The sequence below is a fragment of the Microcaecilia unicolor genome, chromosome 14 (genome assembly GCF_901765095.1).
Source record: "Microcaecilia unicolor chromosome 14, aMicUni1.1, whole genome shotgun sequence".
Lineage (NCBI taxonomy): Eukaryota > Metazoa > Chordata > Amphibia > Gymnophiona > Siphonopidae > Microcaecilia > Microcaecilia unicolor.
Window position 1 is genome coordinate 7,903,479 of NC_044044.1, and position 17,255 is coordinate 7,920,733.

The window sequence follows — 17,255 nt, forward strand, 5'->3', positions numbered from 1 at the left end:
TGATATTTAGTCTGCCATTTTAACCCTATACTCCTAGATTCTATATATAGTGCTGGGATTTCTGCATGGAAATTGAAGCGTATTCGATAACAATGTGCATAACTTAATTGCTTAATGAGCCAATCAGCACTGATGTTAATTGCCATTAACTAGAATTTATGTGCACGACTGTCTAAGCGTATTCCGAAATATGATGTGCTTACATTCTAAGGGCCTTGTTTACAAAAGCGCACTAGTGATTTACTGCATGCTAGAAATTAGCATATGCTAACCAAGTAGGTGCCCATAGATATATTATGGGCATGTATACAGTTAAAAATGCAAGCATGCCTTGTAAACAGGACCCTTAGTCACATAGTTGAAAACGGGCATGGCCATGAGCATGAGATGGGTGGGCCATGGACATTTCTAATATCTATTCATATTATTATAAAATACACCAGGTCCACTCCTAATTTAAGCATTGGGATTTGCATCAAGTTTTAATCACACGGACAGATGCTCGGTGCATTCTATAATCCACATGGAAATTTAGGCTTAATCTGTAATGTACACCTAGATTTAGCATACTTTATAGAATATGCATAGGTATATTTTTTCCCACATGGATTTTTCAGGTGCCCTATATAGGGCCCTGTTTCCTAAGGTGTGCTAGCATTTTTAGCACGCGCTAAATGTGTAGACACCCATGGGAATATTATCAGTATCCACTATCAAAACAGAGTAGGGAGATTATTATATATGGCGTCACCAAACAGCACTATTCTTCAATCTTATCATTTATAAAGATAAAGTGCTTATGCAGAGGAAAAAGCCTCTAGAAGCCTCCGGTAAATACTTTCATAATTTCAATTTCGTATTTTACTTCGGAGAGCTGGGCTTCGTCATCATTGGCTTTCAAAAAACCTCTTTTAATTCGTTTTATTCTTTTTTAGTTTTTTAGATTATCGTTTCTTCTTATAGTTACAAGAACTAGCATCAATACTTTTCTAATTAACTACTTAGCTTTAAGCAGAGTCGATCGTTCGTGGCTACTGCTAATCTGGTCGAACCCCGACCTACGATGGCCGTCGTTTCGAAAGACCTGCTTCAGGGTACGGTGGTTCGTTATATCTAAGAAACATAAATAGAAGGATTAGTCTTAACATCTCTTCATTAAAGCGATCTTTAGAATCTAATATTGTTAACATACTTCTGCTATGGTATGTGCTAGAACTGCAAAGTAAGAACCTAAGATGGCTGCTCCTTTTAAAGACTACGTCAGACGCCTTTAGTTCTTGTAGCCAACCAGCTTGGAATTTTAGGGGACGTGTCTCATTCAACATGATTTATTTAAAAGGATATTGTTCCTGAAAGTATTTACCGGAGGCTTCTAGAGGCTTTTTCCTCTGAATAAGCACTTTATCTTTATAAATGATAAGATTGAAGAATAGTGCTGTTTGGTGATGCCATATATAATAATCTCCCTACTCTGTTTTGATAGTGGATATTTATTATTGATTTTGGGAGATTACTTCTTTTCCTGATTTAGTTTGATACCTAATATTATCAGTATCTACATGATTAGCAAAACACTAACAAACCTCTGATGCAGCTTAGTAAACAGGGCCCATAGGATCTAGACCATAATGTCTACAAGTGAGAAATTATTTTATCCAAGACAGGACTTTACCAGAAATCCCTAATTAGCTTAATTTATACAGTAATATATAATAATCTGCAGTAAGATCAAACTGCAGGAGAATAGAAGATTTGCCATGTACAAATAGAGCAAGATTCTATTTATGATGCCTAAAAAATTGGTGCTGAAGAAAAATACGCCTACGTATATTCGGTAAACTATGCCTAAAGTTAGGTGTGGTTCATAAAATACACTTAAATTCAGGAGTAGTTTATAGAATATGCCCAGTGTCCTTTTCCTGTGACTATATTTAGTCAAGGCCATTTACTCCAAATAAAGCCTGGTATAAATGCCGACGCCTAACTTACCCACAGAACTGACATATTCTATAACACTGCGCATTAACGCTAGGAACACCCGTGACCTGTCCAACCCCTCCCATTGCCATGCTTCCTTTTCAGATCTGAGTCTTCGAAAGTATGTGCATCATTTTTACAGAATACACACAACTTAGGTGGCGCTTAATAGAATTTGTGGGCTAAAATTGTTATCTCAGAAATAATAGCCAATAAAACTGATTTTGTGGAATGATATGGTGTAAAACCAAATTGTAATGGGAGTAGGCAGTCAAACGTCACCAGAAATTCTGATAATAATTCTGCAACATAAACCTCTGCTAATCTGGTAACTAATGGGATACTTGTCACTGGTCTATAAGCAATAAAACTTCAATTTAGTTGATTTAATCACTTTTATACCGTATAAATGCAATTTGCCATAAATTAAAAACAGAATTGTAATCCCACAGCCACATTTTGGGCTTCCACCATGCATATAAAGGGATGAGTGAATGGACAGTCAGATGGATGTAAGATTTTAAAAAAAGTCAGTACTTTTGTTTATTTATTTATTGCATTAGTACCCCACATTTCCCCACCTATTTGCAGGCTCAACGTGGCTTACAGAGTGTTGTTATGACAAAGCCATGACAGAATAATGGATACAATCGAAAGTATGCAGAAAAAGGATGTGGAATTAGAGAGGGTGGTGTTAGGTAGGATAAATTGGGAGGTGAGTTTGTGTCTAAGGTTTCTTTTTGTAGGTTCTATTGAAGAGATGTGTCTTCAGAGATTTGCGGAAGTTACTTGGGTTGTCTATGGTTTTTAGGGCTGGGGGTAACCTGTTCCATATCTGTGTACTTCTGAAGGAGAAGGTAGAGGCATATGCCTGCTTCGATTTAATTCCTTTGCAACTAGGGAAATTCAGGTTGAGGAATTTGCGGGCTGATCTCTTGGCGTTTCTGGACAGTAGGTCCACAAGGTTAGCCATGTACAGTGGGGCATCTGCGTTGATGATCTTGTGTACGATCGTGCAGATCTTGAATTCGATTGTTCAAGTAGAACCTAGCAAAAAACTGGAAGGAAATATTCAACTTATGGTGTTTTCAAAGGCTGACAGTTGCAGACTGATTTGACCCAGGTAGCAGTTATTTTCAGGCTGCTATATTGGTAGCTAACCAGATAAAGTTAGGAAAGCCTTTTTGCTCTCCTAACTTTATTTTAAAATGTAGGGGGCTTAAAAATAAGTTATTACCTGGTTAACATGAAAAAATGAATATTTCCATGAATGACAAAATGAAAATGTTACGACTCCCTAGCCCTACTTTTTTTGTGGTAACTAAGTATGAATTACATACAGGTACTGTAGGTATTTTCTTAAATTGCCAAAAGTTTGAATCTAGTGAGTATTAATACGAATTGTCAAGAATCAACCTTTACTTAAATAACAATTTTCTACCATTTCTTTCCATTTGTAGTTCAACCAATACATTAAGAATGTTCACTTCAAAATTCATGATGGACATCAGATTTTCTTTGATGAGAAAGGGAATGTGCCAGCATTCTTTGACATTGTAAACTGGATCCTGCTACCTGATGGATCTTTAGGCAGCATCAAAGTTGGAAGCTTCAATCAATCAGCTCCGGAGAGCCAGAAGCTCTTTGTCAACCAAAGTGCCATCATGTGGAATCCACACTTTAATCAGGCATGGCAATATCTATTGATTTTTTTTCTTACTACACTATGGGGCTCATTTTCAAAAGAGAAAAACATTTAGAAAGTATCAAAGCAGCATTTTAAAGTTTTTCTCACAAAAACATCCAAATCATTATTTTCGAAAGTGGATCTCCAAATGTTTATCTATGCAATTCATCCCCATTGCATCCAAATCAAAAGGTAATATGTTGGGGATATTTTGAAAGCAGGATTCGGGCATACCTAACACTTGGACGTTTTTCAGCCATTATGAAAAAAAAAAGTCCATGGTGAAAATGGTTTGGTCTAGACCTGGTTTTAGAATGAATAAGGCACAAAAAGGTGCCCTAAATGACCAGATGACCACTGGAGGGAATAAGGGATGACCCCCCCCCCCTTTATCCCCTAGTCCTCACTGACCCCCTCCCATTGCGTCCAAAAATGTGAATAAAAATAGTACTCACCAGCCTCTATGACAGCCTCAGATGTTACAGCCAGGTCCATTTGAGCAGCCTGCAGGTTTCTAGAGTAGTGGAGTGGTGGCTGAGAGAGGAGAGGAGAACTCAGGACCATACCTTCTCCTATCTGTCACACTTGTGGTTGAAACTGAGAACCCTCCAAAACTCACCAGAAACCCACTGTACCCACATATAGGTGGCCCCTTAGCCCATAAGGGCTACTGTGGGGTTGTACAGTTGGAGATAGTGGGTTTTAGGTGGATTCTGGAGAGCTCAACAGACAAAATAAGGGAGCAATGGTGAGTTATGTACCTGGGAGCATTTATGTGTGTCACGGCCGTGGAAGCGCCCCTGCGTTCCGACTCACCTTTCCTTCTGGGGCTTAGCTTCCATGGCTTCCTTCTTCAGACCACATCCCTGGTACTGTGTCCCTCTAGTGTTGATACCTCTGTTGCGTATTTCACTCTTTTCCAAGCCTCCTTCCACAGACTATCCAAGTCTTAGTCTGATGTCCCAGTATTCTAGCCTCTTCTAGTGCATTCCATGCTGAGATCCCCTTTTCCCTTTGCCAATAAAAGTTTTTTTTCTCTTTATTTTTTCTTTTAACGAATGAAACAGTTGTGAAATAAGTAAACACTTGCTGAATGGACATTTCCTTGGGGATCCCTTACCTCCTCCTATTTAGGTACCCTGATGGTGCATGCTGAGCACCAATTCTATCACTCTATTTTATTTAGGAGGCATTATGGGCTTTGGCGGTACCTCAACAGTAACCGTGCACTGCCTGATTACTGCTAGACATGTCCCCGGCACTAGAAAATTTAAAAAATATTTTCCAGTACCGGAATTGGCACGTGGCAAAAGTCTGAACGTCCTCTGAGCTCTACTGAGATCCTGGCGGTATGGATGAATCACTGTGCACCAAGCTGGCACTACCCCATTGTCGTTTTGTAATATGGCCACTTTTGCATAAGTTATAGAATACAGTAAGTTATATACAACATCTGCTCTACTTACATGACATCAGTTATACCAGGTGAAAGGTTGGCGTTATTGATGGGGTATTAATTTTAGGTGCAAAATGTTGGTTTAGCTTAGTATTCTATATTATCATCTTGGCACCCAGAGGCCATTATAGAGTTGATGCTCAGCATGCACCATTGGGACACCCAATATGTTGCACCCAGTTATAGAGATGTCACCAAAGTGTATAATGTATCTTTTCCATAGCAACTGTTGTGGTTGTGTGGTAGCTTGGATTTTTTTTTTCTTTTAATAAAGGGGGGAAACTAATGATTTTACAATTAGTAGACAATAAGATCTGGAAGCAAAAATCACAGAGAGTGAACTACTGAATATGGAATACAACAATATTTCTTTCATTCTTCCTTTCCTCAGACTCCCCGCTCTGTGTGCTCTGAGAGCTGTGTTCCTGGATACAGAAAAATTCTTCCACCTGGGAAGATGGGCTGCTGCTTTGACTGTGTACCTTGCTCTGAAGGAGAATTCTCCAACACATTGGGTAAACAAAATACACTGAAACCTTCTGCTCAGTGTGCTGCTGCGGCTAGGAAAGCGAATAGAATGTTGGGTTTTATTAGGAAAGGTATGGAAACAGGTGTGAGGATGTTATAATGCAGTTGTATCGTTCCATGGTGCGACCGCACCTTGAGTATTGTGTTCAATTCTGGTCGCCGCATCTCAAGAAAGATATAGTGGAATTGGAAAAGGTGCAGCGAAGGGCGACGAAAATGATAGCGGGGATGGGACGACTTCCCTATGAAGAAAGACTAAGGAGGCTAGGGCTTTTCAGCTTGGAGAAGAGATGGCTGAGGGGAGACATGATAGAGGTATATAAAATAATGAGTGGAGTGGAACAGGTGGATGTGAAGCGTCTGTTCACGTTTTCCAAAAATAGTAGGACTAGGGGGCATGCAATGAAACTACAGTGTAGTACATTTAAAACAAATAGGAGAACATTTTTCTTCACCCAACGCATAATTAAACTCTGGAATTCGTTGCCGGAGAACGTGGTGAAGGTGGTTAGCTTGGCAGAGTTTAAAAAGGGTTCGGACGGTTTCCTAAAGGACAAGTCCATAGACTGCTACTAAATGGACTTGGGAAAAATCCACAATTTTGGGAATAACATGTATAGAATGTTTGTACGTTTGGGAAGCTGCCAGGTGCCCTTGACCTGGCTTGGCCGCTGTTGGGGACAGGATGCTGGGCTTGATGAGCCTTTGGTCTTTTCCCAGTATGTCATTACTTATGCACTTATGTACCATATCATTTCATAAATATGGGATACCTACACTGATCAAGTCAATGTATATAAACAGAAGTACACATGTTACCCATTGATGCCCGTCATCAGCAATGTTTTTTGTGTAGAGTCCTTTTCATTCTTTCAGAGGCACATCACAGGAAGAGGACATGTTTGGAGAACCTGCCTTCAGAGACTACAATAATCATGGGGCTTCTAGAGCATCAAGAAGGAATTCTTGATGAAGATACCAGCAACCACCAGGAGGCCTTTGACCAATGGATGTCATGGACATGGCCATGTCTAGACTCACCTTTCCTTCTGGTGGTCAGGCTCCTCAGCTTCTCCAGACCATCTCCCTGACACTACATTCCTCTTTTCCCTGTGTTCCAAGCCTCCTTCCAGAGATTATCCATGACTCACTCTGATGTCCCAGTATTCTAGCCTCTCCATGGTGACCCTGCTATGCTCTGAAGTGCATTCCAAGCCTCATTCCAGGTCACCAAAAATATGAAATTTGACAGCATTACTGAGGGCCTTTATAAGGAACCATGGGACTATCATGCATTGCCTTTGCAACAAGGAAACCTGCCTAGTTGTACATGCCTGGCCTTGTGTTATCACCTATTTGATTTGACCTGATTTTCATGACCTTCTGTTCCAGCCCTGCTTGTAACAACCCTGTTTGTCTTCAGCTTCATTTCCAGCCCTGCTTGTCTTCAGCTTCATTTCCAGTCCTGCTTGTCTTCAGCTTCAGTTCCAACCCTGCTGGTCTCCAGCTCCAGCCATTCCTTGCCTGGTTATTACCTTAGTGCTTTGTCCTGCCAGGGTGGTTCACATACTGCTAGCTGGAATTTGATAGCGGTCCAAGAGTTCACCTTCCTTGAGATCGTGACAAGGGATCACTCTCTGGGTTCAATTTTCATACATAGAACTGACACCTCGGTCCAGATGCTTGCTCTAAATCAAATAAAGTTGACTCTAGTATTTAAATAACAAAACAGGCAAAATCAGTAACAGGTTTCAAAGCATAAAGTATTAAGACACAGTTCAAGATCTCATAGTCTACACCCAGACATGCCAAGTTACATACATTGGGCATGTGACACATACATTTGGCACCCTTCTTCAGCTTATATACCTAAGTACTTTCTTCCTACACATTGGCTTACTGCTCTCCATCCCTGCTGTCTAGCATCTCTGTCCCATCTTATCCCTTACACCCTTCATCCCAGTGTTTGGCATGCCACTTGCTCCCTCCCCCTCCAACTTACCAAAGATTGCTGTCAGCAACAGCATTGAAAAAAAAGCCTATCTCCAGCCATCCCAGGGTTTTTTCTCTGTTGTGTCTCCCTTCTTCTGATGAAACTAACTGTTGTTCCTGTGGGCAGAAACTGTCAGAGAAATGTTGTAGACATAGATGCACATGGATGGAATGGAGGGGGAAGAGGAAAAATGCTGACATGGATGGAGGGGAGGGAAGACAGAGGAGGAACTGCACATGGATTTAGGGGAGAGAGGAGAAAGTTTGGACATTGATGGAGGGGAGGAGAGAGAATTGAATTACTGGACATGGATAGAGGGGAGGGAAGAGAAGAGAGAAGTGAGATGAACATGGATGGAGTGGAGGAGAGAGGAGAAATGCTGGACATGGATGGAGGGGGAGAGGAAAAATGCTGGACGTGATAGAGAGAGGAAGGAGATGCATGCTGACAAGGTGACGGAAAAGAGGAGAAAATCTGCACATGGATGATAGGGAAAAGCTAGATCCACTCTATACCTCCTCCAGTCAAGTCCGCAGAGGACCCAGCTTTTACCTATGGATGTAGGGCAAGAAATGAAGGAGGAAAGTAAAGAAATAAATGGAAAGGAAGCCCTGGAAACGGAGTTAAGGGATCAGTTAAAGAGCCTCAGAATCAGAGACAGCTTCTGGAAGACTGGGAAAACAATACAAATCCACACCGGAAACGAAAACGGGCGGGAAAAGCTGAGGAGGTAGAAGATGCTCTTCTTCTGTGGTTTTCTCGAGTCAGGAGCAGACAGTTTCCTGTCAGTGGTCCACTGCTTATGGAGAAAGGTAATCAGCTAGCTCAAAGTCTTGGACTAACTGAATTCAAAGCCACTGTTGGATGTTTGGAAAGATGGAAGGAGAGGAACAACATAAAATTCAAGAAACAGCATGGTGAGAAACAAGACGCTGATGACTTTGGTGCTGAAAATTGGGTTGTTTCAGTTCTACCTACAATCTTGAACGAGTTTGCACCTCGTGACATTTTCAATGCTGATGGTTATCAATAGAAATCAAACAAAATAAAACATGGAAAAGAAAATAAGATGATACCTTTTTTATTGGACATAACTTAATACATTTCTTGATTAGCTTTCGAAGGTTGCCCTTCTTCGTCAGATCGGAAATAAGCAAATGTGCTAGCTGACAGTGTATATAAGTGAAAACATTCAAGCATTACTATGACAGTCTGACAGGGTGGGAGGATGGGGTGGGTAGGAGGTATGCATGGGGACATCAAAGCATATCACTGATATTCTAACAGGATGGATGTGGATAGGTGAGGGGTGGGGTGATCAACAGAGACATACAGCTTTATGGTTTATAATGGGCTAGGAACCCCAGATCCTTGTTAAGTCCTTTCTGTTGGGTGTTAAAATATTCAATCATTCTGACTTCAAAGGTCTTACGTTCTTGTATGGTTTTAAAGTTACCTTTCAGGATTCTCACTGTGAAGTCACAGGTACAGTGTCCTGGTCCTGTAAAATGGTGACCAACAGGCGTGGGAGCCCTACTGGCACCAGTATTGTTCATGTGATGTCTATGTAAATTGAATCTTGTCTTAAGCATCTGGCCTGTTTTCCAATATAGCATCCTTCGTTACATTTTTTACACTGAATGATATATACCACATTGGAAGATGAGCAAGTGAAAGATCCCTTTATGTTGAATATCTTTTCTTTATGAATGACTGTGGGGTCCTGTGAAATATTTTGGCATAGTTTGCAACTGAATAAATTACAGGGAAGTGTGCCCTTCTGTTCCTTTTCAGTCTGTGATGGAAGTTTACTTCTGATTAGCTTGTGTTTTAAGTTGGGTGGCTGTCGGAAGGCCATTACTGGTGGGGATGGGAATATCTCTTTCAGTAATTCAACCTCCTGGAGTATAGGTTGTAGATCTCTTATGATTTTCCTCAGTTTTTCCAGCTCTGGATTGTATGTCACCACAAGGGGGATTCTGTCTGTGGCTTTTTTTCTCCTTGTACTGTAGCAGATTCTCCCTGGGTGTTTTGAGGGAGGAGGCAATATTCTTGGAGATTATTTTGGGGTTGTAGCCTTTCTGTTTGAAGGATGCAGTCAGGCTTTTAAGGTGTCTGTCTGTCCCCTGGGTCAGAGCAGATACGGTGGTATCTTGTGGCTTGGCTGTAAATGATGGATCTTATACATCAATGCTGATGAAAACGGTCTCTACTAGCGAGCGATTCCTGATGGAACACTTGCATTCAAACATGCTGAAACTACTGGAGGTAAAATGTCGAAGGACCGACTGACGATCTTCCTTTGCTGCAATATGGATGGGAGTGAGAAGTTGGAACCCCTCGTCACTGGAAAGAGCAAATAGATCCGTTACTTCAAGAAAGTTAAGCAACTTCCTGTGCCATACAAGGCTAACACAAATTCATGGATGATTGGGGAAATTTGGAAGCAGTGGCTAAAGAAGTTAGACACTAGAATGCGGGCACAAAAGTGTCAGATTTTGTTGTTTTGTTATAATTGTGCTGCACACAGGGATAATGTCAGACTGTCTAACATCAAGGTAGTCTTCCTGCCACCGAACACTACCTCTCTGATCCAACCTATGGATCAGAGCATAATAGCCAATTTCAAACAACATTATTGGGCTCTTGTGCTATATCGTCTGATGAGCGTTATGGATGACCAGACTGGCAAGGATAAACATGCTGTTGAACTGGCTCATAATCTATCACTGTTGGATTCCCTACATATGCAGAAAGAAGCCTGGAATCATGTTACACAGGCAACCATTGTGAACTGCTACAAGCGGGCAAGCTTTGTTAAGGATGTGAAGAGGGACGTAATAGATGCAGCTGTTGCAAACGCGTCAGATGAACAGGTTATTGACAACCCAGCCGGTGTTACTGAAGAGGAGTTTCATCGCTATGTAGCTGTTGATTACGATCTACAAACAGCTGACGACAGCACTGATGTGAAGATATGCGCCTACACGCGGGCAACAACGGCCGATGATAAAACAGATGATGAAATGAGCAGCAAGGCACATGCTGATGAAATTCAACAACCTCCTCCTGTCACTTTTGCAAGAGCGCTGGAAAATCTCAACACCATGTGGGCCTATCTGGAGGCCACTGGATGTCAGTGCTATGACAGTTTTTACCATCTAGCAGACGTAGTCTATGGAACTCACAGACCCAATAGTGTACAGAGGACTATAACTGATTACTTCAAGTAAGCCTAACATCAGTTAATGGAGACTGTATAACGTTCGTTAACGGAGACTGTATACTGTATGTATAATAAATAGTACTGTACATATGTTTATCAGATGGCAAGCTTCATTGTGACAAAACGGTTAAGTGCACGCTCCGGTTAACTGCATGTATTTCTTTGGTCCCAGACCCTTGCACTTAAGCGGATTGCACTGTATTCCTTAATTTGATTTTCCAAAGTAGTGAGTGTGGCATTTTTATAACGAAAGGCAGCAATTGCGATTAATTCACCTCAAAGTGAGGTTTTGAAAGCCTCCCAAACCAAGCTGAGGTCACAATCTGGTTAAAATTAAAATTGGAATAACTCAGATATAAATTTGTGAAGTCAGGACTTAACATGATCATCATTTAGTGTATGAAGGTTAATTCAGCATCATTTAGTGTATGATGGTTAATTCTCCATATAGGGGACTTAACAAAATTTGAGGATGGGCTACTGAGTGTCAGCACAATGGAAGCATGATCTAATATGACAATTGTGTTTATACATCAAAGATTAAATACTCTGATGAACACTTCTACAACAGTGGACGTATATCCTACATGTATAAATCACCCTTTCACTGTATTTGTTTATAACAAATCTTCAATAAGTGAGTAGTCCAATTTTTAAGAATTTTTATTGAAACATCTTCAACAAATCATTGGAAAATCTTATAGCATCTTCACTCATATAAACTTCATTACATTTCAACATATATCATACCTCCTGCCAACATGGGCCATGCTTCACTATGCTGCGTCAGTGCTAGGGTCTAAAATAGAAATAAAATATACAATATATTGAAATTTATTGAAGCTTATAAGAGTGAAGATGTCTTCAGATTTTCTAATGATTAGTCAAAGATGTTTCAATAAAAATTCTTAAAATTAGGCTTCTCACCACATTACAATGCATTATGGGTACTGCAACACTGATATGAGTTGAATCAGGAACTACAAACCCCCAATACTTTAGGATGTACATTTAAAACCAGCACGGAGAACAAAATGAAAATACGGACCTTGTAAAAGAATACAGTCTTTATTAATGGATTAAAAGCTCCCAGACGTTCAACATAAGGCAGACCCTTTTTCTTGTTGTTTGCTGACATTTAAAACCAGGACTATCCAAAAAGTCTCCTTCCTTGAACTGGGTAACTTGGCATCGCTGTTTAAGCTACTATGGATACTCAAATTTAGCTGAGTCCTTCTATCAGCTTTTTTTTTTAATTAGGTGATTAAGCAATCTATCAATACCATTACTTTAGCTGGTTCATTCAGAGAGTCCATAGTCAGATGTGTGGGCAGCTAATAGACAGAGGGTTCTCAGGCTTGTAAACTAGACAAAACCAAGACAAAATCTAGGATTGCTCAAGGTAAGTGTTAATGTCACCGTACCTCCCAGAAGTGAATCCAACAAAAATGTTATTAACAAGGATTACTGATAGGAAAGAGCTTAACAGGAAGCTAGAATCCTGAGGTATCAGGAGGCAAGGCAAAAACAGAACCAACTGGATAGACCGTGCTGGGCAGACTTATACGGTCTGTGCCCTGAAAAAGACAGGTACAAATCAAGGTAAGGTATACACATATGAGTTTATCTTGTTGGGCAGACTGGATAGACCGTGCAGGACTTTTTCTGCCGTCATCTACTATGTTACTATGTAAATGCATAGTTGGACAAGATGAAAACATGGCAAACAAGCTGAGCAGTAGCCCCAAAATACCTAAGCCTGTCATCTGGGGCAATTAGGAAAGAGGAAATAAGATTACCATAACTGAAAGACACAGCCAGAGGCCAAAAAAGGCAGAAAAAATCTTCTTCTGGGAGACAGGGCTTTCCAACCCAGTGGTCACTAGTTTGAGGCTGGCTCATGCCTGGCAACTAGTAACACTACAAGAAGAAAAATGAACTTTCTTTGTGTTGGTCCTATTTTTTCTGGTTAGAGATGACATGGGAAATGTCATTTATATTTCTCATTTAACATTAAATAACTGCGCATCCCTAATCAGTTCCCTTGTGGTTGGCATGGGTACAAAAGTACCAGCAGACATTGCAGATGAAATGTCTGCCAGGTATTACATTTGGAAAGTGAGAAATAAATGCTGTTGGGTCAATATTCAAGCCTGGTAGTTAGTATGGTTTTGAATATTGCTAAATGACCAAATATTTATACAATCAAAAGGAAGCAGATGCAAGACATTCTTACCCTAAAGTGAGCCATTTGAATAGACCTTCTGCCAGACCTGTTCCTATGGTCCATTCCAGATGATGTAACATGTGGAGGAGTTGAACCTTCACTGGTCAGGTCTGTGACCATAGATAAAATGCAAGTCTGAACTTATGAAAATTTCTACAGCAGAGAGGAGCAGATAGAAAGAAGAAAGCCTACTTCTCCAGCATTCTGTATGATAAATTGACCAGCAAAATGAAATAAAGCAAAACTCTATAGAAGCTCTCAAAATATGATTAAACAGAAAGGCTGCTGCACAGACTATAGAGAATAAAAGTACCTTTGAATTTTTATTGAATTTTCACACAGCAATATTATTGTACATTTAGACTAGTCTTGCCCTTTTCTTATAATGTCTGAATGGACCGAATAGAAATATTTAGACAGAAAGTTAATATGTACTTTCTTCCATAGATGCAGAGAACTGTGTAAAGTGCCCTGAAGATCAATGGCCGAGTGAGAAGAAGGATCAGTGTCTCCTCAGAGTTTTAGAATTCCTGTCCTATGATGATCCTTTGGGAACAGTTTTGGCATCCATTGCTATTCTCTTCTCCATCATCACAGCTATGATATTTGGAATCTTTATTAAAAACCAAGACACTCCTATTGTGAGGGCCAATAACCGGGATCTCAGTTACATCCTCCTCATCTCCCTTTTTCTGTCTTTCCTCTGCTCCATGCTATTTATTGGCCCTGCTGGAAGAGTGACCTGTCTGCTCCGACAAGTGTCCTTTGGGATTATTTTTACAATTGCAGTTTCTTCTGTGCTGGCAAAAACTATCACGGTTCTCTTTGCCTTCAAAGCCACTAAGCCAAGCAGCAGGTTAAACAAGTGGGTTGGAACAAGAGTCTCCACCTACCTAGTCTTTCTCTGTTCCTTGGGTGAAATTGTTTTATGCACTACATGGCTGCTCATTTCTCCTCCATTCCAAGGCTATGACACACAGTCTGAAAAAGGGAAGATAATTTTACAGTGTAATGAAGGATCCACCACTGCATTTTATAGTGTGATTGGATACATTGGTTTTTTGGCTCTTCTGAGTTTTATTGTGGCTTTCCTGGTTAGGAAGTTACCTGACAGTTTCAATGAGGCTCAGCATATCACTTTCAGTATGCTGTTATTCTGCAGTGTCTGGGTGTCCTTTATCCCAGCATATCAGAGTACCAAAGGCAAATACATGGTGGCTGTAGAGATATTTGCAATTCTGGCTTCCAGTGCTGGACTATTGGGCTTTATATTTTTCCCTAAGTGCTACATTATTCTGCTGAGGCCTGACCTGAACACAAGGGATCATTTAATTGGGAAACAAATCTTCAAAAAAAAAACCCTAAATTGTAAAGATATTAGACCTGATATTCAGAGTGATTTAAGCAGGCCAAATAGGCTCAAGTATGCTTAAATTGTTCTGACCCACCCAACTGCTGATATTCAGAAGCAGTAAACTGGGTAGTGCCACTGAATATTATCTCCAATTGCTCACCAAAAAGGTGGACAGGTCAGGGGCTGTGCAAGAGGTGACACTAGGACGTTTCCCATGGTTACACGGGTTGCAGAATTATTCAGTGATGTAGAGGTACATATGTGGACAACAGAATATAACTTACAGACAATAACCATAAACTAGCTATCTCAGTACTATAGGAAGGAAAATTCTGCTTCTCTCACCCTTTGCAGTCCATAGCTTCCAGACTTTCGGTGGTGTATTGGATTCCTCCTTTGAGACTCCAGGAGGTACCTGTGAGTCTATACCTGTTCAGGAATAAAGTCCAAGGCCTTTGCTCTGTGCACTGGTTACACAGTCTTTGGAGAATCCACAGAGTCACAACTGAACTAACCTTGTTAGCTTTTATCACAACGAATTCAGTTCACTGATGTTTAGGCCAAAAGGTCTCTAACTCCTCTGAGAGAGCAACATCCACCAGGCACTCTTCTTCTCTTCCTTCCTCCTGAACTTCTGATTTATTTCTCCTCCTCCATCCTTGGCCCTGCTCTCGGTCAAGTGGCACATGGACTAATCACCAGCTGTATATCTGTCCTGCAGATAACCCATGATCATGACAATGAGGGCTTGCGAGCATCCAGCTAGAATAACCTTTGTCTCCTTAAAATACAACAAAATTTTCTTCCATTTATTCAGGTGGTTGGTCCCATTCACATTCAAGGAAAAGACTTTAAACTGTCGCATTGTACAGAATGGTGAATTGACAGATACTATCAGGCTCATTTTCAAAGCACTTAGCCTCCCAAAGTTCCATAGAAACCTATGGAACTTAGCCTCCCAAAGTGCTTTGAAAATATGCCTCTATACGAAGCCAGTTCATATATTAAGAGAACCAGGTAGAAGAATGAAGTACATTATACAAAGTATTACCCACCCCACAAATTCCTATCCCACCATCCACTCAGACCCAAACACACTAACATATGATCATGCACACAAACCAATCATACTCCCAGAACCAGTCCTGCACACCCTAGCTCAAATACATATTATAACAGAAACAACTCTCCCCTTATGAATTTCCTAAGAAAAATATTAGCATATCTGCATTCCCTCCCATAGATATAACAAGCTATAAGAATGTCTCCTATATAGACTGTATCTATGGAAAATGATACCACCTAGCCAGGCTTCTTTGACTGTTCTGTTATAGGTGTACCCTACTCCCCCCCCCCCCCCCTCTTTTTTTCTGACCTTTTCCTCTTATTCCCCTTTCCCTTGTTCCTATCAACTTATATAAATGGTTTGTCTTTATCTTTTCTATATGATTACTGTAGTTCCTTTCTGTTTCTTCTAATTTTTTAACTATGTAAACCGTTTTGATCAGCTAAGTGAGCAAAAGTGGTGTAGCAAATGCTGGGAATTTGCTACACCACCTTTGCTAACTTATCCTGGGCAACGCATCCGATCACCAGACTGTGAGTAAAGTGCCTATTATATTTCAAGATACTGAGACTTTACAACTGACAAGGCTTGAAAGGCCTGACAGTAAAAACCAAAGTAAAAACTGAATAATTGCTAGTGAACTGAAGACAACTTCAACAGGACGGGCATGCCTAAGAAGGAGCCTTTTGCACTGCATTTGATGAACCGGAGAAGGCTGGATTGTGAGGAGAGCAGATTGGGGCAACATGGTCTTAATAGTAACCACAGGAAATATATTATTTTATTTATACTTTTTTCAAATTTACATTTATGCAATACAAACATAAATCAATCAAGATGAGCAATAAAGGAAATTAAATCAAAACGGAAATTATCTTACATTATATCGTCCACAAATTGTAATCCAAGATCTAGGAAAATAACTAAAATCAAAAAGTAGTAAATTTAAGTGAACAGAGAGAAATGGCGAAGAGTCGCAGCCGAATAGCGCTTAATACAGTGCCTATTACAACATTATTCTTTAGAGGTAATAAATTCTTGTAATTTTCCTGGGTCAAAAAATATATATGATATAGATTCAATAGTAATAAGACATTTACAGGGAAACCTCAATTGAAAAGTTCCACCTAAACGGAGAACTCTTTCTTTTAATAACAGAAAAACTTTTCTTCTTCTCTGAGTGTCCTTAGAGAAGTCAGGGAAAATCTGTATTTTAGACCCAAGGAAAGTGGAGTTCATATGGCGGAAATAAAGTCTCAAGATGTTATTACGGTCTGTTTGCAGTGCAAATGTAGCAAGCAGTGTGGTTCTCTCCGTTATGACCTCCATAGAACTTTCCAGGAAGTCAGTTAGATTTATAGCAGCTTGAAGATTTTGAGGAATATCACCCTTTTTTGCACCAGAAATATATTGTACTCTTATAATAGGAGGGAATCCCTCAGAGGGTACACCCAGTATCTCATGCACATATTTCCTCAACATTTCCAGTGCGGGGATGAGTGGAGATTTAGGAAAGTTAAGAAAACGTATATTATTTATGCGAATTTGATTTTCAAGGAAATCTATTTTACGCTGCTGAAAGTTAAAACTGTTCATCAACATTTCTGTTGAAGATTTCACTGCCTTTAAGTCATTGTCCAAAACATTCATTTTAGAAGTGTGCTCTGCAACTTTAAGAGAAATATCCTTTTGAGTTTGCTTTACCTCTGCCAATTCTCCCGTTAGAATTCGGGCCATCTGT

General features: G+C 40.2%; 1 protein-coding gene across 1 annotated transcript in view; it reads left to right on the top strand.

Moving 5' to 3' along the window:
- Positions 1-14,527, top strand: part of LOC115458253 (vomeronasal type-2 receptor 26-like) — a 41,723-nt gene extending 27,196 nt beyond the window's left edge. Inside the window, exons 5-7 of the mRNA XM_030188115.1 lie at positions 3,438-3,665; positions 5,512-5,635; positions 13,542-14,527. Of these exons, the coding sequence (XP_030043975.1) occupies positions 3,438-3,665; positions 5,512-5,635; positions 13,542-14,527 (1,338 nt within the window). The remainder of the gene's footprint in view (positions 1-3,437; positions 3,666-5,511; positions 5,636-13,541) is intronic.
- Positions 14,528-17,255: the final 2,728 nt, after the last annotated feature.